Source organism: Scyliorhinus torazame, chromosome 29 (genome assembly GCF_047496885.1).
Source record: "Scyliorhinus torazame isolate Kashiwa2021f chromosome 29, sScyTor2.1, whole genome shotgun sequence".
Classification (NCBI taxonomy): domain Eukaryota; kingdom Metazoa; phylum Chordata; class Chondrichthyes; order Carcharhiniformes; family Scyliorhinidae; genus Scyliorhinus; species Scyliorhinus torazame.
Window position 1 is genome coordinate 11,444,079 of NC_092735.1, and position 21,459 is coordinate 11,465,537.

General features: G+C 54.9%; 1 protein-coding gene across 1 annotated transcript; it reads left to right on the forward strand.

Annotated features, from left to right (window-relative positions):
• Positions 1–468: 468 nt before the first annotated feature.
• Positions 469–21,459, forward strand: hmox1a (heme oxygenase 1a). The gene is made up of 8 exons (XM_072492060.1): positions 469–598; positions 3,403–3,523; positions 10,400–10,891; positions 11,084–11,136; positions 13,197–13,317; positions 14,300–14,791; positions 15,775–15,871; positions 18,067–21,459. Exons 1-8 carry the CDS (start codon positions 543–545, stop codon positions 18,210–18,212), a joined length of 1,578 nt encoding a protein of 525 aa, XP_072348161.1. The 5' UTR covers positions 469–542; the 3' UTR covers positions 18,213–21,459.

Sequence of the window (21,459 nt, forward strand, 5' to 3'; positions counted from 1 at the left end):
CAGGGATATGGGGCGGGGGGGAAGCGGGATCACAGAATTGAATTTGATGATCATAATGAATGGCGGAGCAGACTCGAAGGGTCGAATGGCCTCCTCCTGCTTCTATTTTCTACGTATGTACGTTCCTGCTCAGAGGGGATACTGGTCATGGTCCTCTGAGACTAGATGTTCATTCCTGCCTTTCTCTGGAACCGGCACCCCGGGGGTTAAACGCCTCTCTTGCAGCAGAAGCCAGGCTGGAACTGGGTAGGGACCGGCAGCAGGTCAAAGGTTTCACCAGCACAACGGACACAGGCTGACGCCAGGAACCTTCTGTCAATTCAGCTGAGGGGAAACCACACAGGAAATGAAGTCAGCATCGTCTCTGTACCCGGTTATCATGTGAAAGTTTTTTTTTTAAAACGTGGGGAGGGACAGACGTGCTCCGACAAGAGGGTCACGTGGCTGTTCCGGAGACAGCAGATAAAAGGGTTTGGAATTCACGGCTTCCAACAGAGGATTGAGCGAGCGGCCAGGAAGCAGCCAGAGAATCAGAAACCGAAATGGAAAACGGAATGGGAAGCCCGAGAGGAAATGCAGGCTCGACAGACCCAGACAGGTAGGGAGACAGCAGTTAGACAGGATGCTGAAACCCGGCGGCGCGGTGGCGCAGTGGTTAGCACTGCTGCCTCACGGCGCCGAGGTCCCTGGTTCAATCCCAGCTCTGAGTCACTGTCCGTGTGGAGTTTGCACATTCTCCCCGTGTCTGCGTGGGTTTCGCCCCCACAACCCAAAGATGTGCAGGGTAGGTGGATTGGCCACGCTAAATTGCCCCTTAAATTGGGAAACAAAAGAAATGGGTACTCAAAATTTTTAAACAGTTTTTAAGAAAGGTGCTGAAACCCAGACTGAGACCACGGCAATTCCGGCTCTGAACCCGGAGCGGGTCCCGGCTCTGAACCCGGAGCGGGTCCCGGCTCTGAACCCGGAGCGGGTCCTGGCTCTGAACCCGGAGTGGGTCCCGGCTCTGAACCCGGAGCGGGTCCCGGCTCTGAACCCGGAGCGGGTCCCGGCTCTGAACCCGGAGCAGGTCCCTGCTCTGATCCCGGAGCGAGTCCCGGCTCTGAACCCGGAGCGGGTCCCGGCTCTGAACCCGGAGCGAGTCCCGGCTCTGAACCCGGAGCGGGTCCCGGCTCTGAACCCGGAGCGAGTCCCGGCTCTGAACCCGGAGCGGGTCCCGGCTCTGAACCCGGAGCGGGTCCCGGCTCTGAACTCTGAGCGGGTCCCGGCTCTGAACCCGGAGGTAGATCCGGCTCTGAACCCGGAGCGAGTCCCGGCTCTGAACCCGGAGCGAGTCCCGGCTCTGAACCCGGAGCGGGTCCCGGCTCTGAACCCGGAGCGATTCCCGGCTCTGAACCCGGAGCGGGTCCCGGCTCTGAACCCGGAGCGAGTCCCGGCTCTGATCCCGGAGCGGGTCCCGGCTCTGAACCCGGAGCGAATCCCGGCTCTGAACCCGGAGCGAGTCCCGGCTCTGAACCCGGAGCGAGTCCCGGCTCTGAACCCGGAGCGGGTCCCGGCTCTGAACCCGGAGCGGGTCCCGGCTCTGAACCCGGAGCGGGTCCCGGCTCTGAACCCGGAGCGAGTCCCGGCTCTGAATCCGGAGCGGGTCCCGGCTCTGAATCCGGAGCGAGTCCCGGCTCTGAACCCGGAGCGGGTCCCGGCTCTGAACCCGGAGCGGGTCCCGGCTCAGGACCCGGAACGAGTCCCGGCTCTGAACCCGGAGCGAGTCCCGGCTCTGAACCCGGAGCGAGTCCCGGCTCTGAACCCGGAGCAAGTCCCGGCTATGAACCCGGAGCGGGTCCCGGCTCTGAACCCGGAGCGGGTCCCGGCTCTGAACCCGGAGCGGGTCCCGGCTCTGATCCCGGAGCGAGTCCCGGCTCAGAACCCGGAGCGAGTCCCGGCTCTGAACCCGGAGCGAGTCCCGGCTCTGAACCCGGAGCGAGTCCCGGCTCTGAACCCAGAGTGAGTCCCGGCTCTGAACCCAGAGCGGGTCCTGGCTCTGAACCCGGAGCGAATCCCGGCTCTGAACCCGGAGCGAATCCCGGCTCTGAACCCGGAGCGAGTCCCGGCTCTGAACCCGGAGCAAGTCCCGGCTCTGAACCCGGAGCGAGTCCCGGCTCTGAACCCGGAGCGACACCTGACTCCAACCAGATTCTCTCCTCAGTGATTGATGTCCTGGGACTATTCAAGCAATTTATTGTTCCGGTCACAAAGATCACAAATGGATTAAACATTTACAGACGGCAGCTGCAGTCCGCTGCTTAATAGGGAGTGCAGATCAGAGGAAGGTGTTACCATGGCAGCTGCCTTCACTGAGTTATATCCTGGACTGGGATGTGCTGACGTTTGTTCAGAAGATCCAGGGGATTAGGTTTCCGACTCCGAAGCTGTTGTCGGAGTGAATGGTGTCACCCGATCAGAGTGATGATCTCGTATCAACTCCACCCCCCCATCTCCCGCCTGCCCCCTCAGCCGCCCACCTACACCTCCGGGGGGGGGGGGGGGGCGAACCCCTTGACTAACCCCAACCCAGCACAATGCCATATTGCAGCCAACATTACGACCCTGCCACCCTATGAGGTAACCAATCCATGAAGTCACTGAGACTCCATGAGGTCACAGTGACCCTCCGGAAGTCTCCACCCCTCAGGTCTTGGTGGGGGGGAGGGGCAGATGACGGGTGAAGGGTTTGGCTGTGATTGGACTCAGCCGCGATGCACACTACAGATGAATAATGTGCTGAAGTTCAGTGTCCGGTCTCGTATATAAATGGCCACGGGGGTGGAACTGTGAAACTCAACGGGAAACGCCGGTCGCATTGTATTTTTCCCAGTGCTCCGGCCGTGCCCTGTGACCTCTGTCTTGGTGTGATGGCCTCCACGGTTGAATATCCGTTTTTAAAAATAAATTTAGTCTACCCAATTTTTTTTTTTTCCAATTTAAGGGGCAATTTAGCGCGGCCAATCCACCTGCCCTGCACATCTTTGGGTTGTGGGGGCGAAACCCACGCAGACACGGGGGGAATGTGCAAACTCCGCACGGATAGTGACCCAAGGCCGGGTTTCGAACCCGGGGCCTCAGCGCCGCAGTCCCAGTGCTAACCACTGCGCCACATGCCGCCCTCCACGGTTGAATATCCTGACCGCACTTGCTGGTTAGATTCACACATGGACAACTGGGCTGTTGATGCCTTTGCGGGATGAATGTCTGATGACAGCTTCCACTGTTTGGGGGATGGGAGGGGTGGTGTTGGGGGGGGGGGCATGTTGTGTGTGTTGTCTGTCCATGAGCCAGGGACCCAACCCGAGGCTGGGGCCTGACTGAACCGGAGCATAACCCTGTCCTTTGACCCCTTTCACCCAGCATGCCGGCTGACCTATCAGAAGCCCTGAAGCTGGCCACCAAGGAGTCGCACGAACTGGCCGAGAACTCGGAGTTCATGAGAAACTTCCAGAAGGGTCAGGTCACCCGGGACCAGTTCAAGGTAAGGTTCCAATCCCAAGAAATGTCAGCTTTTGAGCAGCAGGGAGCTGGCGATCAAGTCCACCCACTCCTCTTTCGACCTGTATTCGTAATTCCCATAGTCGAACCGGAATATTTTACAGCAAAGAGCATCGTGACTGAGCACTGGCCCTCTGAGGGAGTTGCCCCACTCCCCCCCTCTTTTTCCATTGCCCTGCAAATTTCCCCATCCCCTTCCACACCCAAGGACATTATTGAATCAACTTCCACCTCTCCCTCCCCAATCGCCACCAACAACTCACTACATTGAGATTAAATAAACGGTCAGGAAGCCCAAGAAGGTACGTTAAACACATTTAATTACTTCACATAAAGTAAAGGCTCGAACGCAGCTGACAGCTCAAAGGTCCCAGTTGGGACCCCTGGAAGTGCCGTTCCCCGTCCGGATTCAAAAGGGCGGATTTATGAGCCCCAGTCCGGGAAGACCTCTGCTCACTAGCGGAGAAGCTCGCTTTCTACCAGTCCCACAGGGAGATCGATTGAAGTGCGCTCATGGGTCTCGCGAGGAGGTGGGGGGTGGGGTGGGGTGGGGGGGGGGTGCGATTTAGCTCAGTGGGCTAGACAGCTGGTTCGCGATGCGGAGCGAGGCCAGCAGCGTGGGTGCAATTCCCGTACCGGCTGAGGTTATTGATGAAGGCCCCGCCTTCCCAACCTTGCCCCTCGCCCGAGGTGTCGGTGATCCTCGGGTTAAATCACCACCAGTCAGCTCTCCCCCCTCAAAGGGGAAAGCAGCCTCTGGTCATCTGGGAGCATGGCAACCGCCCCTCCTCATTTCCTGGCTGCTCATTTACTCTATCAAAGTCCTTCATGGATGTGACCCCTGTGGTGATATGCATCACTGTAAATACACAAGGGGTTAATGCAAATACACTAATACTAAATAAACACTAGAGGGAGCACCAGAGACATCATGACACCCAGACATTCAACCAATAGGCCAGTAAGATAGGACACGACCAATGGGCAGTCAAGACACACCCAGAGGTGACACTACCACAAGGGGGCTACCCATATAAAAGGACAGGGCACACAAGCTCTTTCTCTTTCCATAGGCGACACTCAGGGAGACAGGGGCAGATCAGGAAGCATCACACCCACCGCATGGATTAGAGCAGACTGGTTAGTTAGATTGAGTTACAATAGCAAGATCAGCTGGAGAGTCGAACTCAAGTAGGAGAATTGTTAACTGTTCAATAAATGTGATAAACCTATCTCCAAGTCTGGACCTTGCTTTGTCAGAGTACACATCAAGGAAGCAGCTTCTGCTACATGAAGAAGCAGAACCCAACAATGCCCTCAATTTAACTCTCCCCATAGAGCTTCTCTAATCTCGGAGCCCCGAAAGAGAGTCCATTTATGGGTCTCCGCTCCTCAGCGGGGGAGCTCATACTCTGCGAGCCCTACAGGGAGATCAATTGAGTCGTCCCCATTAGTGGGGGTGGTAAGGACTTTTTCGCCTTACTATTCCTGATTTCCACCCAAATGGATTCAACCTTATCCTCCATAGCACCGATGTCATCCCTTACTATTGCCCGGATGTCATCCTTAAATAACAGAGCAACACCACCTCCCTTACCATCCACTCTGTCCTTCCGAAAAGTTTGATACCCTCGGATATTTAACTCCCAGTCGTGACCATCCTTTAACCATGTTTCAGTAATGGCCACTAAATCAGTCATTCACGATGATTTGCGCCATCAACTCATTTACCTTATTCCGAATGCTACGAGCATTCAGGTAAAGTACCCTTATGTTGGCTTTTATACCTCTGTTTTGAATCTTAACACCTCGATCAGTACCTAAGTTATATTTCCTCTTAACTTTTCTCCTAATTTTCCTTGTCGTTGAACCTTCACGTAACAACCTGCGCGTCGCTTACCATTTATGTTTTTACTTCCCGTTTTATTCCTTTTCGTATTACTGGGCCTATACACTGAGCTCCCCTCAGTCACTGTACCTTGTACTGTCGCCCTTTTTGATTTTTGACTATGGCTTCTCTGCCTTACACTTTCCCCCTTACTGCCTTTTGTTTCTGTCCCTGTTTTACTATCTTCTGACTTCCTGCATTGGTTCCCATCCCCCTGCCACATTAGTTTAAACCCTCCCCAACAGCTCTAGCATCTCTCATAGGGCCGTGTGCCTTTGGGACGCACTTCGTGAAAAGGCAGTGGAAGCAGAGTCTGAATATTTTTGAGGCGGAAAGTCACATTCATTCAGCGGAAAATGACAAGTGTCTGCCCCCAAGTATGGGGGTACAGGAATCCCCTCCTCAATCCATTCCTTGCCCTCTGCCCACCACTCCCTGAGGTCACAGCCACATGCTGCCCATCACGAGCACTGGCTACAGGTCCCAAGGCCTGATCGGGCAGCACGGGACCCCCCCACAGATCTAAATCAGCAGGAATCCATTAGGATAACACTTGGGTAAGAAGAGCCCCCTCGCTCAATATTGTCTTTGCCTCAATCAGTAACCGAGAGGAACAGTAAAGAAAGACTTGCATTTCTATAGCGCCTTTTATCACCTCCTGCATCTCAGAAGCCTTTGCGAACAATGAAATGCCTTTGAATTGCAGGCACTGTTGTCAATCTGTGCACAGCAAGATCCCACAAACAGCTGGTACTGACCAATTTATCTGTTTCGAGTTGTTGACCCCACGACAGTGAGAGAACCCTCCTCCTTTTCCAGGCATAGTGGCTGTGGGATCTATTCTGTCCACCAGAGGGAGCCTTGGTTTAACATTTAAATGACGGCACCGCTGAGGCCAGCTATTTCAGATTCGGGCATAAGGGCATCTGTCCATCGGTGGGAACGTCAGCACCAAAATAGGGAAGGGAAGGATCCATAACATTCGAAAGGTTCCTCAAGGATACTGGTAGAACACAGCGCAATGTTCCCTCAGTCCCAGCCCTCCGACAGTGCAGCACCAGTACTGACCCTCTGACAGTGGAACATTCACTCAATTCTGACCCTCCCTGACACAGCAGTGCGAGCTCAATAATGGCCCACCGACAGCGCAGAGCTTCCTCTAACCCTCTGACAGTGCAGCACTCCCTCAGTACTGACCCTCTGACAGTGCAGCACTCCCTCAGTACTGACCCTCTGACAGTGCGGCACTCCCTCAGTACTGACCCTCTGACAGTGCAGCGCTCCCTCAGTACTGACCCTCTGACAGTGCGGCACTCTCTCAATACTGACCCTGTGACAGTGCGGCACTCCCTCAGTACTGACACTCTGACAGTGCGGCACTCCCTCAGTACTGACTCTCTGACAGTGCGGCACTCCCTCAGTACTGACCCTCTGACAGTGCGGCACTCCCTCAGTACTGACCCTCTGACAGTGCGGCGCTCCCTCAGTACTGACCCTCTGGCAGTGCGGCACTCCCTCAGTACTGACCCTCTGACATTGCAGCGCTCCCTCAGTACTGACCCTCTGACAGTGCAGCACTCCCTCAGTACTGACCCTCTGACAGTGCAGCACTCCCTCAGTACTGTACCTCTGACAGTGCGGCACTCCCTCAGTACTGACCCTCTGATAGTGCAGCGCTCCCTCAGTACTGACCCTCTGACAGTGCGGCACTCCCTCAGTGCAGACCCTCTGACAGTGCAGCGCTCCCTCAGTACTGACCCTCTGACAGTGCAGCGCTCCCTCAGTACTGACCCTCTGACAGTGCAGCGCTCCCTCAGTACTGACCCTCTGACAGTGCAGCGCTCCCTCAGTACTGACCCTCTGACAGTGCAGCACTCCCTCAGTACTGACCCTCTGACAGTGCAGCACTCCCTCAGTACTGACCCTCTGACAGTGCAGCACTCCCTCAGTACTGACCCTCTGACAGTGCGGCACTCCCTCAGTACTGACCCTCTGACAGTGCGGCACTCCCTCAGCACTGACCCTCTGACAGTGCGGCACTCCCTCAGTACTGACCCTCTGACAGTGCGGCACTTCCTCAGTACTGACCCTCTGACAGTGCGGCACTCCCTCAGTACTGACCCTCTGACAGTGCAGCACTCCCTCAGTACTGACCCTTTAACAGTGCGGTGCTCGCTCAGTACTGATCCTCTGACAGTGCAGCGCTCCCACAGTACTGACCCTCTGACAGTGCAGCGCTCCCTCAGTACTGACCCTCTGACAGTGCAGCGCTCCCTCAGTACTGACCCTCTGACAGTGCAGCGCTCCCTCAGTACTGACCCTCTGACAGTGCAGCACTCCCTCAGTACTGACCCTCTGACAGTGCAGCACTCCCTCAGTACTGACCCTCTGACAGTGCAGCGCTCCCTCAGTACTGACCCTCTGACAGTGCAGCGCTCCCTCAGTACTGACCCTCTGACAGTGCGGCACTCCCTCAGTGCAGACCCTCTGACAGTGCAGCGCTCCCTCAGTACTGACCCTCTGACAGTGCAGCGCTCCCTCAGTACTGACCCTCTGACAGTGCAGCGCTCCCTCAGTACTGACCCTCTGACAGTGCAGCGTTCCCTCAGTACTGACCCTCTGACAGTGCAGCACTCCCTCAGTACTGACCCTCTGACAGTGCAGCACTCCCTCAGTACTGACCCTCTGACAGTGCAGCACTCCCTCAGTACTGACCCTCTGACAGTGCGGCACTCCCTCAGTACTGACCCTCTGACAGTGCGGCACTCCCTCAGCACTGACCCTCTGACAGTGCGGCACTCCCTCAGTACTGACCCTCTGACAGTGCGGCACTTCCTCAGTACTGACCCTCTGACAGTGCGGCACTCCCTCAGTACTGACCCTCTGACAGTGCAGCACTCCCTCAGTACTGACCCTTTAACAGTGCGGTGCTCGCTCAGTACTGATCCTCTGACAGTGCAGCGCTCCCACAGTACTGACCCTCTGACAGTGCAGCGCTCCCTCAGTACTGACCCTCTGACAGTGCAGCGCTCCCTCAGTACTGACCCTCTGACAGTGCAGCGCTCCCTCAGTACTGACCCTCTGACAGTGCAGCACTCCCTCAGTACTGACCCTCTGACAGTGCAGCACTCCCTCAGTACTGACCCTCTGACAGTGCAGCGCTCCCTCAGTACTGACCCTCTGACAGTGCGGCACTCCCTCAGTACTGACTCTCTGACAGTGCGGCACTCCCTCAGTACTGACCCTCTGACAGTGCGGCACTCCCTCAGTACTGACCCTCTGACAGTGCGGCACTCCCTCAGTACTGACCCTCTGACAGTGCGGCACTTCCTCAGTACTGACCCTCTGACAGTGCGGCACTCCCTCAGTACTGACCCTCTGACAGTGCAGCGCTCCCTCAGTACTGACCCTCTGACAGTGCAGCTCTCCCTCAGTACTGACCCTCTGACAGTGCAGCACTCCCTCAGTACTGACCCTTTAACAGTGCGGTGCTCGCTCAGTACTGACCCTCTGATAGTGCAGCGCTCCCACAGTACTGACCCTCTGATAGTACAGCCCTCCCTCAGTACTGACCCTCTGACAGTGCAGCACTCCCTCAGTACTGACCCTCTGACAGTGCAGCGCTCCCTCAGTACTGACCCTCTGACAGTGCGGCACTCCCTCAGTACTGACTCTCTGACAGTGCGGCACTCCCTCAGTACTGACCCTCTGACAGTGCAGCGCTCCCTCAGTACTGACCCTCTGACAGTGCGGCACTCCCTCAGTACTGACTCTCTGACAGTGCGGCACTCCCTCAGTACTGACCCTCTGACAGTGCGGCACTCCCTCAGTACTGACCCTCTGACAGTGCGGCACTCCCTCAGTACTGACCCTCTGACAGTGCGGCACTTCCTCAGTACTGACCCTCTGACAGTGCGGCACTCCCTCAGTACTGACCCTCTGACAGTGCAGCACTCCCTCAGTACTGACCCTCTGACAGTGCAGCTCTCCCTCAGTACTGACCCTCTGACAGTGCAGCACTCCCTCAGTACTGACCCTTTAACAGTGCGGTGCTCGCTCAGTACTGACCCTCTGATAGTGCAGCGCTCCCACAGTACTGACCCTCTGATAGTACAGCCCTCCCTCAGTACTGACCCTCTGACAGTGCAGCACTCCCTCAGTACTGACCCTCTGACAGTGCAGCGCTCCCTCAGTACTGACCCTCTGACAGTGCGGCACTCCCTCAGTACTGACTCTCTGACAGTGCGGCACTCCCTCAGTACTGACCCTCTGACAGTGCAGCGCTCCCTCAGTACTGACCCTCTGACAGTGCGGCACTCCGTCAGTACTGACTCTCTGACAGTGCGGCACTCCCTCAGTACTGACCCTCTGACAGTGCGGCACTCCCTCAGTACTGACCCTCTGACAGTGCGGCACTCCCTCAGTACTGACCCTCTGACAGTGCGGCACTTCCTCAGTACTGACCCTCTGACAGTGCGGCACTCCCTCAGTACTGACCCTCTGACAGTGCAGCACTCCCTCAGTACTGACCCTCTGACAGTGCAGCTCTCCCTCAGTACTGACCCTCTGACAGTGCAGCACTCCCTCAGTACTGACCCTTTAACAGTGCGGTGCTCGCTCAGTACTGACCCTCTGATAGTGCAGCGCTCCCACAGTACTGACCCTCTGATAGTACAGCCCTCCCTCAGTACTGACCCTCTTACAATGCGGCACACCCTCAGTACTGACCCACTAACAGTCTGGCATTCCCTCAGTACTGACCCTCTGACAGTGCAGGGCTCCACCAGCACTGACCCTCTGACAGAGTTGCTTTCCCTCAGTATTGTTTTGACATCAGGTGGGTCATGCCAATGGTTTACATTCGGTGCCCACAGCACCCTTGCCCTCAATACTTCCGCTATGTTGGCCCTTCTGGCAGTGAGCTGAGCCACACCCTCTTCACAATCCTCTTTCCTTCCCTCCCTCCTCCAGCTGTTACTGGACTCTCTGTACTTCATCTACACGGCGCTGGAAGAGGAGATCGAGAGGAACAAGGATCATCCGGCCTTCGCCCCTCTCTACTTCCCCTCAGAGCTGCACCGCAAAGCGGCCCTGGAGCAGGATCTGGAATATTTCCACGGGCCTGGCTGGAGGAGCCGCATCGAGTGTCCGAGGGCCACAGGGAAATACGTGTCCCAGATCCAGCAGGTGGGGCGCAGGGAACCCGAGCTCCTCGTGGCCCACGCCTACATCAGGTACATGGGAGACCTGTCTGGGGGGCAGGTACTGAAGAAGGTGGCCCAGAAAGCATTGCAGCTGCCCAGCACAGGCGAGGGGCTCGCATTCTTCACCTTCGACCGGGTCACCAACGCCACCAAGTTCAAGCAGCTGTACCGCTCGCGAATGAACACACTGGAAATCGACAGAGAGACAAAGGAAAGGGTCCTGGATGAGGCAAACCGGGCCTTTCACCTAAACGTGGAGGTAAGAGAAAGGCCTTTGTTTCTGACCTTGGTACGGAGGCCGTTCGGTTTGGTTTTCATTTTGAGGTTTGCACGGCCTTCGTTGCTAAGGGTGGCTCGGCCTAGCTCCTCGAGGCCCGCCCAGCCTTGGCCCCGTTTCTGCCTCCACTCTGGGCCCAGTCTCAAATTGCTTTGTGTTTTATTTCCAATGCAGGTCTTTGCAGAGCTGGAGCAGCTGAAAGGTCAGAAGCAGAATCAAGGTGTCAGGTAAGAACGTCATGGTGCCGGATAGGATTTGAATTCTAGACCTGCCCGGACAGAACTTTGTGCCACAACCACATCCATAGATGCAACAATAAAGCACCCTTTAGCTGGTCCATTAAAGTGGCTCAGCCTGATCAGTCCTCCCTCCCTGGAAAGGTACAATAAGTTGGAGAGAGGGGTTACCACCTGAGCTGCTCGGTGTGACCATCTGACCAGGATACTGGGGCGGGATTCTCCGATATCGGCGCGATGTCCGCCGACCGGCGCCAAAAACGGCGCGAATTAGTCCGGCATCGCGCCGCCCCAAAGGTGCGGACGTCTCCGCATCTTGAGCGGCCGAGCCCTCACCTTGAGGGGCTAGGCCCGCGCCGGACTGATTTCCGCCCCGCCAGCTGGCGTGGAAATGACTTTGCCGGGCGGCGCATGCGCGGGAGCGTCAGCGGCCGCTCACGGCATCCCCGCACATGCGCAGTGGAGGGGGTCTCTTCCGCCTCCGCCATGGTGGAGACCGTGGCGAAGGCGGAAGGAAAAGAGCGCCCCCACGGCACAGGCCCGCCCGCGGATCGGTGGGCCCCGATCGCGGGCCAGGCCACCGTGGGGGCACCCCCCGGGGCCAGATCGCCCTGTGCCCCCCCCCCCCCACCAGGACCCCGGAGCCCGCCCGCGCTGCTGTGTCCCAAAGGTGGTTCAATCCACGCCGGCTGGCGTGGGTCGACTGTAGCGGGACTTTGTCCCATCGGGGGCCGGAGAATCGCCGGGGGGGGGGCCTGCCAACCGGCGCGGCGCGATTACTGCCCCCGCCGAATATCCGGTGCCGGAGAATTCGGCAACCGGCGGGGGCGGGATTCACGCCCCTGGTTTCCATCCTGGGGAGAATCGGGGCCTCTGCGGGAGCTTAGTTCCCATTGAGTGTTCCCAATGGCGGTCCGAGGCCATCAGACATCCTGGACGGGAAATATGTGTGGGGGAAAGGGAAGGGGAAGGGACAGGTACCTCCACAAAACTGGCTCCAAATCCACCACTAGGAGGAGTAATCGGAGTGTTAGGATCATGACCAGCGTCAAGGTTAGGGTCAAATTTAGGGTCAGTCTTAAGGTTAATCTTCAGGTTAGGGTCAGATTTAGTCTTAGGGTCAGGGTCACAATCAGTGTTAGGGTCACAGTCAGGGTTAGGGTTAAGGTCAGGATCACAGTCAGGGTTAGGGTTAAGGAGGGATCACAGTCAGGGTTAGGGTTAAGGAAGGGTCACAGTCAGGGTTAGGGTTAAGGCCAGGCTTAGGGTCAGGGTTAGGGTCACAACCAGGAGTAGGGTTAAGGTCAGGGTCACAGGCAGTGTGAAAGCCAGGGTCAGGGTCACAGCCAGGGTCAAGTTCAGGGTTCAGGACACAGCCCGGGTTAGGGTCAAGGTTAGGGTAAAGGTCAGGGTTAGGGCCACAGCCAGTGTCAAGGTTAGGGTTACAGCCAGGGTCAAGGTCAGGGTTAGGGTTACAGCCAGGGTCAAGGTTAGGGTCAGGGTTAGGTCGCTCTGATGATGCTGAATGAAGGGGCAGAGGTTGTCCGCAGAGTGTTGCTGCAGATTGCTGGTGTGAAACTTGACATCAGCTTTACCAGCAAAACCGACCCCCCCCCCCCCCCCCTCCCCCATCCCCCGAGTAGAAGGCAGCTATTAGCTCATCCTGGTGTTGAGGTAGGGATGCGTGTGTGTGCGCGTGTGTGCACGTATGTGTGCACATCTGTGAGCGCGCATGAGTCAGACAGAAGGACACGGGGGTCTGGGAATGAAGCCCCGATGGACCTCAGTGTGACAGTCTCCACAGTCGAAGAGCTTTGCTGAAACACCGTCTGGACTCAGTCACGGGGGGAGTGGCTGCTTAGGGGAGGAGAAGGGAAGCAGCAGGAACAGCTCCCTCTGTGTTTTGGGTGGCAGGGGGTGGGGCTGTGGTCGGATGGGGTGGGCGGGTATGGGGGTGAGTGCCGTGGTGGGGGGAGGAGGATCTGTTTGAATGGTGGACCCGACCAGCTGAATTGGGCCAAGCTAACCCTGTCCTTTGACCTCTGTCACAGCATGCCGGCTGACCTATCAGAAGCCCTGAAGCTGGCCACCAAGGAGTCGCACGAACTGGCCGAAAACTCGGAGTTCATGAGAAACTTCCAGAAGGGTCAAGTCACCCGGGACCAGTTCAAGGTGAAGGAAAGATACTACTAGCTCTTTAAACTATACACTGTTGTCTCCCTCACTGTTTTACTCATGACCTCTCCTCACTGACCCCAGCCCTCCCTCACCCTTCCCTCCTACCCCTTCTCATAGAATCCCTACAATGAGGAAGGAGGCCATTCGGCCCACTCTATAGGAGCACCCTACCTAGGCCCACTCCCCCTGTCCAGGTGGGAGGGGTCTTTGTTTATGCTGCCCGCTTTCCCAAGGCAGCGGGATGTGTAGATGGAGTCAATGGATGGGAGGCAGGTTCGTGTGATGGACTGGGCGGTGTTCACGACTCTCTGAAGTTTCTTGTGGTCCTGGGCCGAGCAGTTGCCATACCAGGCTGTGATGCAGCCCGATAGGATGCTTTCTATGGTGCATCTGTAAAAGTTGGTAAGAGTTCATCTGGACATGCCAAATTTCCTTAGTTTCCTGAGGAAGTATAGGCGCTGTTGTGCTTTCTTGGTGGTAGCCTCGACGTGGGTGGACCAGGACAGAGTTTTGGCGATGTGCACCCCTAGGAATTTGAAACTGCTAACCATCTCCACCTCGGCCCTGTTGATGCTGACAGGGGTGTGTACAGTACTTTGCTTCCTGAAGTCAATGACCAGCTCTTTAGTTTTGCTGGCATTGAGGGAGAGATTGTTGTCGCTACACCACTCAACTAGGTTCTCTATCTCCCACCTGTATTCGGACTCATCGTTATTCGAGATCCGGCCCACTATGGCCGTATCATCAGCAAACGTATAGATGGAGTTGGAACCTAATTTTGCCACGCAGTCGTGTGTGTACAGGGAGTAGAGTAGGGGGCTAAGTACACAGCCTTGCGGGGCCCCAGTATTGAGGACTATTGTGGAGGAGGTGTTGTTGTTTATTCTAACTGATTGTGGTCTGTGGGTTAGAAAGTCGAGGAGTGAGCTGAGCCACACCCTCTTCACAATCCTCTTTCCTTCCCTCCCTCCTCCAGCTGTTACTGGACTCTCTGTACTTCATCTACACGGCACTGGAAGAGGAGATCGAGAGGAACAAGGATCATCCGGCCTTCGCCCCTCTCTACTTCCCCTCAGAGCTGCACCGCAAAGCGGCCCTGGAGCAGGATCTGGAATATTTCCACGGGCCTGGCTGGAGGAGCCGCATCGAGTGTCCGAGGGCCACAGGGAAATACGTGTCCCAGATCCAGCAGGTGGGGTGCAGGGAACCCGAGCTCCTCGTGGCCCACGCCTACATCAGGTACATGGGAGACCTGTCTGGGGGGCAGGTACTGAAGAAGGTGGCCCAGAAAGCATTGCAGCTGCCCAGCACGGGCGAGGGGCTTGCATTCTTCACCTTCGACCGGGTCACCAACGCCACCAAGTTCAAGCAGCTGTACCGCTCGCGAATGAACACACTGGAAATCGACAGAGAGACAAAGGAAAGGGTCCTGGATGAGGCAAACCGGGCCTTTCACCTAAACGTGGAGGTAAGAGAAAGCCTCATAACCATGTAGACTATTGTATCTGTACTCTTCCCTTGTGACTTAGTACGCACCCTCTGACAGTGCCGCACTCCCTCAGTACTGACCCTCTGGCAGTGCCGCACCCCCTCAGTACTGACCCTCTGACAGTGCAGCACTCCCTCAGTACTGACCCTCTGACAGTATCGCACTCCCTCAGCACTGACCCTCTGACAATGTGGCACTCCCTCAGTACTGACCCTCTGACAATGCAGCACTCCCTCAGTACTGACCCTCTGACAGTGCAGCACTCCCACAGTACTGCCCCTCAGACAATGCGGCACTCCCTCAGTACTGCCCCTCAGACAGTGAAACACTCCCTCAGTACTGACCCTCTGACAGTGCAGCTCTGCATCACTAGTACTTTTACAACAGTGCAAAAATTAATAATACTCAAAATAAAGATGTAAACTTGAATCACATGTAGCTTCCTTCAGTCACAGGTGACGCCTGGAACCCTGTAACTGCTCAGGAGGCTGATTCAGGGGGTGACTATTGTCTGAGATTGTGGGGAAATTCTTGTTTTCCTATTCCCCCCCCCCCCCCCGCCCGCTCATGGAGTCAATGGGCTGAATGGCCTACTCCTGTGTGTAGCGGCTCCTCCCTGGTTCGAAAGCAGTGGGGGGCGGGGGGGTCATGGGCTGATGACTGGGCCACAATCCCAACACTCCACCTTTGGCTGTGAGCGTCTCGATGGCAGCTGACTAGGGAGTCAGTCGGATTCAGATGGAGGGTTTTCTGGGGTCCCTCCAACCCCTGCGTTGAGGAGCCAGAGGGGTGTGGGCGCTCCCTCAGGAACTGGGCTTTATTCCCCGATCTGAGCCTCCCCAGATTCGTGTTTTCACTCTTGACGGACTGGGGCCCTGCGAGTTGCAGCTCCCACAGCCTCCTCCCGGCCACACCAGAAGCCATTCAGGATGAAAAACCTTCTCCTCTCGTTTCTTCTGCAGCTTTTCACCGACCTCCAGGCGCTGAGCTCAGGATTGGAGAGGAACGGTGCCGCGCTCAAGAACAGCACAGAGACCAGGAAACGCACCGTTGCACAGGGTAAGGAAGCGTGTGACTGCGTGTCATAGCCATAGAGATTTACAGCACAGAAATAGCCCCTTCGGCCCATCATGCCGGTGCTGACCATCAAGCCTCTATCTATTCTTTTTTTAATCAATATTTTATTGAGGTATTTCTGGTTTTATAACAACGGAAGAAACAATGTACATACAAATACAAACAGAGTGCAAAAGCCGTCTTCCTCCCTCACAGATCCCACCTTTTCTAACCCCCTACTCTAAACTAAACTAAACCCCAACCCCCCCCCCCCCCCTTTCTGCTGACGATTAATTTTCCACGAAGAAGTCGACGAACGGTTGCCACCTCCGGGCGAACCCTAACATTGCCCCTTTCAGGGCGAACTTGATTTTCTCCAAACAGAGAAAGCTAGCCATGTCCGATAGCCAGGTCTCCGACTTCGGGGGCTTTGAGTCCCTCCAGGCTAATAGTATCCGTCTCCGGGCTACCAGGGAGGCAAAGGCCAGAACGTCTGCCTCTTTCTCCTCCTGGATTCCCGGGTCTTCCGACACCCTGAAAATCGCCACCTCTGGACTCAGCGCCACCCTTGTTTTTAACACCGTGGACATGACATCCGCAAACCCCTGCCAAAATCCCGGAAGCTTCGGGCATGTCCACAACATGTGGACATGGTTCGCTGGTCCTCCCGCACATTTTGCACACCTATCTTCTATCCCAAAGAACCTGCTCATCCGGGCCACTGTCATGTGGGCCCGATGAACGACCTTAAACTGTATCAGGCTGAGCCCGGCACGCCTCTATCTATTTTAATCACATTTTCAACACTTGGTCCGTAGCCTTGAATGCCCTGACGTTTCAAGTGCTCATCTTTTTAAAAATAAATTTAGAGTACCCAATTCATTTTTTCCAATTAAGGGGCAATTTAGCGTGGCCAATCCACCTACCCTGCACATCTTTTGGGTTGCGGGGGCGAAACCCATGCAAACTCAGAGAGAATGTGCAAACTCCACATGGACAGTGACCCCAGAGCCGGGATCGAACCTGGGACCTCGGCGCCGTGAGGAAGGAGGGCTAACCCACTGCGCCACCGTGCTGCCCTCAAGTGCTCATCTTAATGTTTCTTAAACATCGTCAGATCTCCCGCCTCCACCACGCTTCCAGGCAGCGGGTTCCAGACTCCCACCACCCTCTGGGTAAAAAGGTTTTCCCTCACATCCCCTCTAAACCCCCTGCCCCTTACCTTAAATCTATGCCCCCTGGTCACTGACACCTCCGCTAAGGGGACATAATCCTTCCTCTCCACCCTATCTATGCCCCTCATTGTTTTATACACCTCAATCAGGTTGCCCCCTCAGCCTTCGCTGCTCTAAGGAAAACAACCCCAGCCTAACCAGCCTCTCTTCATAGCTGAAACGCTCCAGCCCAGGAAACATCCTGGTGCAATCATATCCTTCCTATAGTGTGGCGACCAGAACTGCACCCAGTACTCTAATGGTGGCCTAACGAGCGTTTTATACAGCCCCATCATAACCTCCCTCCTCTTGTAATCTGTGCCTCGAGAGACAGGTATCCCATTCTCAACCACCTTATCTACCTGTCCTGCTACCTTCAGGGATCTATGGACATGCACCCCGAGCTCCCACTGGTCCTCTGTACTTCCCAGCGTCTTGCCGTTCATTGTATAATTCCTTTGCTTGTTAGTTCTCCCAAAAGGCATCACCTCACACCTCCGTGAGTGTGACTGTGGCCAGTAATTGTTGCCACCCCATAATTGCCCTTCAACCTCAGCCATTTCCAGAGGGCAGTTCTAAGAATGAAACGCATTTCTGCTGGCCTGGGGTCAGATGTAGGCCACACCCGATAAGAAGGGTCCTCACTGAACCAGATGAGGTTTTTTTTTGTGACGAGCTTCATATTCCGTATTTATCAATTAGTTGAATTTAAATTGCCACAGCTGCTACGGTGAGATTTGAACCCTTGTCCCCAGAGAATTAGCCTGGGTCTCACGCACCTCCCCCACCAGCAGAAGGAGGGGGCCACTAACAGGTGGAACCCAGTCGCTGTCCATCTGAGAGTGTGTGAATGTACGAGGGGTATCAGTGAGAATCTCACGGAGGTATCAGTGAGAATCTCAGTGTAAACACCAACAGGTGGATCGGTTACAATCTATTGGCCTGTCCCAGTCAATCAATAAGTTTCATCCTTTGCCTTCACAGGACAAGCAATGCCAACAGGAGCCAATCACCATCTGCTGAAGCAGCGACGTGATCCGCTAACGTCCAGCCCAGCCCTGCGATTCGCCCTCCTGCTTGGTTTAGCAGCAGTCTCGCTTGCTATTGGTTGGTACCAGTATCTGTTGTGAGAAGGCCCAACGGCAAGGCGACCAGGGATTTGAACTGATATCTTCTCAATTTCTGGATCCCAGCACTAACCAAATTTAACCAGTTATTTAGCCAAACCTCAGCGGGGGTGGGGGAAATCGCACTCTTTGAGTGGGAAGGTTGTAGGTTTAAGCCCTGCTCCAGAGAGTTGATCAATGAATCCGATCTGACACTCCCCCGGTGCAGCATTGTCAGGGGTGCCATTTTCTTGTCTGGAACGTTAAACTCAGCCCCCATCTGTCTGCTCGGATGACGTATTTCACAGAACAGCGAGGGAATTCTCCAGAGTTTCCTGATTTATCCCTCAATCAAATCACACACACACAAAGAAAAAGATTACCTGGTCAGTATTGCTTTAATTTTTGTGGGAGCTTGCTGTGCACAAATTGGCTGCAAAGATGACATTTCACAAAGCCCTGGATTGGCTGCAAAGTCCTTTGAGGAGCCCTGAGGTGATGAGAAGCTCCAATTAATTGGCTGCATTTTCTCTAAAGCTGCGCAATGTCCATGCGGGACTCACACATTCGGGCTGTGGGGCCGGGACAGCTCTCCGACTGCTCACCTTCCATCAGCCCCTCCATCTTTGCGACGGGGTCAAAGGGGAAACCGGGTTTGAGTGGGTGAGAGGAATCTGCTCCCGCCTGTGGGACTTTCCACTCACTCTTTTTATAACCACTGTGTGCGTGAGAGACACCGGTCTCTGTGAATCAGGTACTGAATATAGAAACTCTCAGGGAAGCCATCATAGGGACAGAGGAGGCCATTTAACACCCCCTCCCGCCGCCCCTGCCCACCGAGCTTGCTCTACCCTTCTACTCGCTCCCCATTTGTGTCTCAAAGTTTAACTGCCTTTTCCCCACGTCCCTCTTAATACTCTGACCTAAAAACATTCGGCAACCACAGTTCCCTTTTGCGTGAAGAACAGTTTCCTTGCTTCACTCCTGGATGGCCCAGGTCTGATTTTAAGGTTCCGGCCCCTTACTGAATCATGGAATTGTCATGGAGGGGGGCCATTTGGCCCATCATGGCTATACTAGCTCCCCTAAGGAGTCACTTCTCTCCCCTCACCCCACTCTCTCCCCACATCCTCGCACATTCCTCTTTTTCGGATATTGAGAATATTTAGAAAGATTTATGACACCAGAGGCCACTCTGTCCATTGTGTGTGCTGCCTGATAAACAGCCCCTCCATTACCCCCACCGCCCCTCAGCCGAATCCCACTCCCCAACGCTTGGCCCATAGCTGTGGAGGTTACGAAACTTCAGGTGCATATCCGGCACCTATGAAGTGAGTTGGGGGCTTCTGCCTCGACTGCCCTTTCAGGCATTGAGTTTCAGACCCCTACCACCCTCTGGATGAAAATAATATTTCCTCATCTCCCCCTCTTATCCTTCTCCCAATCACCATAAATCTTCGTCCCCAGAAACTGACCTCCCATTGCTGAGGGTAATGAGTCCGTCCCATCCACTCTGTCCAGGCCCCTCACAACATCGTACACCTCAATCAAACCCCCCATCACAACATCGTACACCTCAATCAAACCCCCCCTCACAACATCGTACACCTCAATCAAACCCCCCATCACAACATCGTACACCTCAATCAAACCCCCCATCACAACATCGTACACCTCAATCAAACCCCCCATCACAACATCGTACACCTCAATCAAACGCCCCCTCACAACATCGTATACCTCAATCAAACCCCCCGTCACAACATCGTACACCTCAATCAAACGCCCCCTCACAACATCGTCCACCTCAATCAAACCCCCCCCCCCCCACAACATCGTACACCTCAATCAAACCCCCCGTCACAACATCGTACACCTCAATCAAACGCCCCCTCACAACATCGTCCACCTCAATCAAACCCCCCCCTCACATCATACACCTCAATCAAACCCCCCGTCACAACATCGTACACCTCAATCAAACGCCCCCTCACAACATCGTACACCTCAATCAAACGCCCCCTCACAACATCGTACACCTCAATCAAACCCCCCCTCACAACATCGTACACCTCAATCAAACCCCCCCTCACAACATCGTACACCTCAATCAAATCCCCCCTCACAACATCGTACACCTCAATCAAACGCCCCCTCACAACATCGTACACCTCAATCAAACCCCCCGTCACAACATCGTACACCTCAATCAAATCCCCCCTCACAACATCGTACACCTCAATCAAACCCCCCGTCACAACATCGTACACCTCAATCAAACGCCCCCTCACAACATCGTCCACCTCAATCAAACCCCCCCTCACAACATCGTACACCTCAATCAACCCCCCCCCAACATCGTACACCTCAATCAAACCCCCCCTCACAACATTGTACACCTCAATCAACCCCCCCCACATCGTACACCTCAATCAAACCCCCCTCACAACATCGTACACCTCAATCAAACCCCCCCTCACAACATCGTACACCTCAATCAAACCCCCCTCACAACATCGTACACCTCAATCAAACGCCCCCTCACAACATCGTACACCTCAATCAAACGCCCCCTCACAACATCATACACCTCAATCAAACCCCCCTCACAACATCGTACACCTCAATCAAACCCCCCCTCACAACATCGTACACCTCAATCAAACGCCCCCTCACAACACCGTACACCTCAATCAAACCCCCCCTCACAACATCGTACACCTCAATCAAACCCCCCCTCACAACATCATACACCTCAATCAAATCCCCCCTCACAACATCATACACCTCAATCAAACCCCCCCCCCCACAACATCGTACACCTCAATCAAAGCCCCTTTACTCAGTCCCCGTGAACTATGAATTGTATAGATTTCTATAGGTTTGTATAGGTTTCTATAACGTGATTGCGAGATGTTGCTGTTAAAAATCATCACTGTGGTTTCACTGTGGAAACTCCGCTTTATCTTGTGTCCAGCGGTTTTGCGCCGCTCTTTACAAAACAAAAAAATCATCTGATCATGTTCATGTTAGTGGGATCTTGCTGTGAGTAAATCCTCTTCAGTTACAACATTGATCGCACTTCGAAAGTATTTAATTGGCTGTGAAGCACTTTGGGATGTACCAGTGTCACGAAAGGCACGACAGAATTGCAAGTTTTTTTCTATTTTTTTGTTAGAATGTTTGTATATAAATATATATTTGTACAAATTGTTTCTGAGCCATTTCAGTCCAGGTGATTGCATTGGAATAAAAATCTATACCGATTTCA

Excerpts from the sequence above, each read along its gene's own strand:
- hmox1a (XM_072492060.1), top strand. The coding sequence starts at position 543 with ATGGAAAACGGAATGGGAAGCCCGAGAGGAAATGCAGGCTCGACAGAC. Across the intron at positions 599-3,402 it reads GGCTCGACAGACCCAGACAG|CATGCCGGCTGACCTATCAG; the intron begins GTAGGGAGACAG and ends CCTTTCACCCAG. Across the intron at positions 3,524-10,399 it reads TCACCCGGGACCAGTTCAAG|CTGTTACTGGACTCTCTGTA; the intron begins GTAAGGTTCCAA and ends TCCCTCCTCCAG.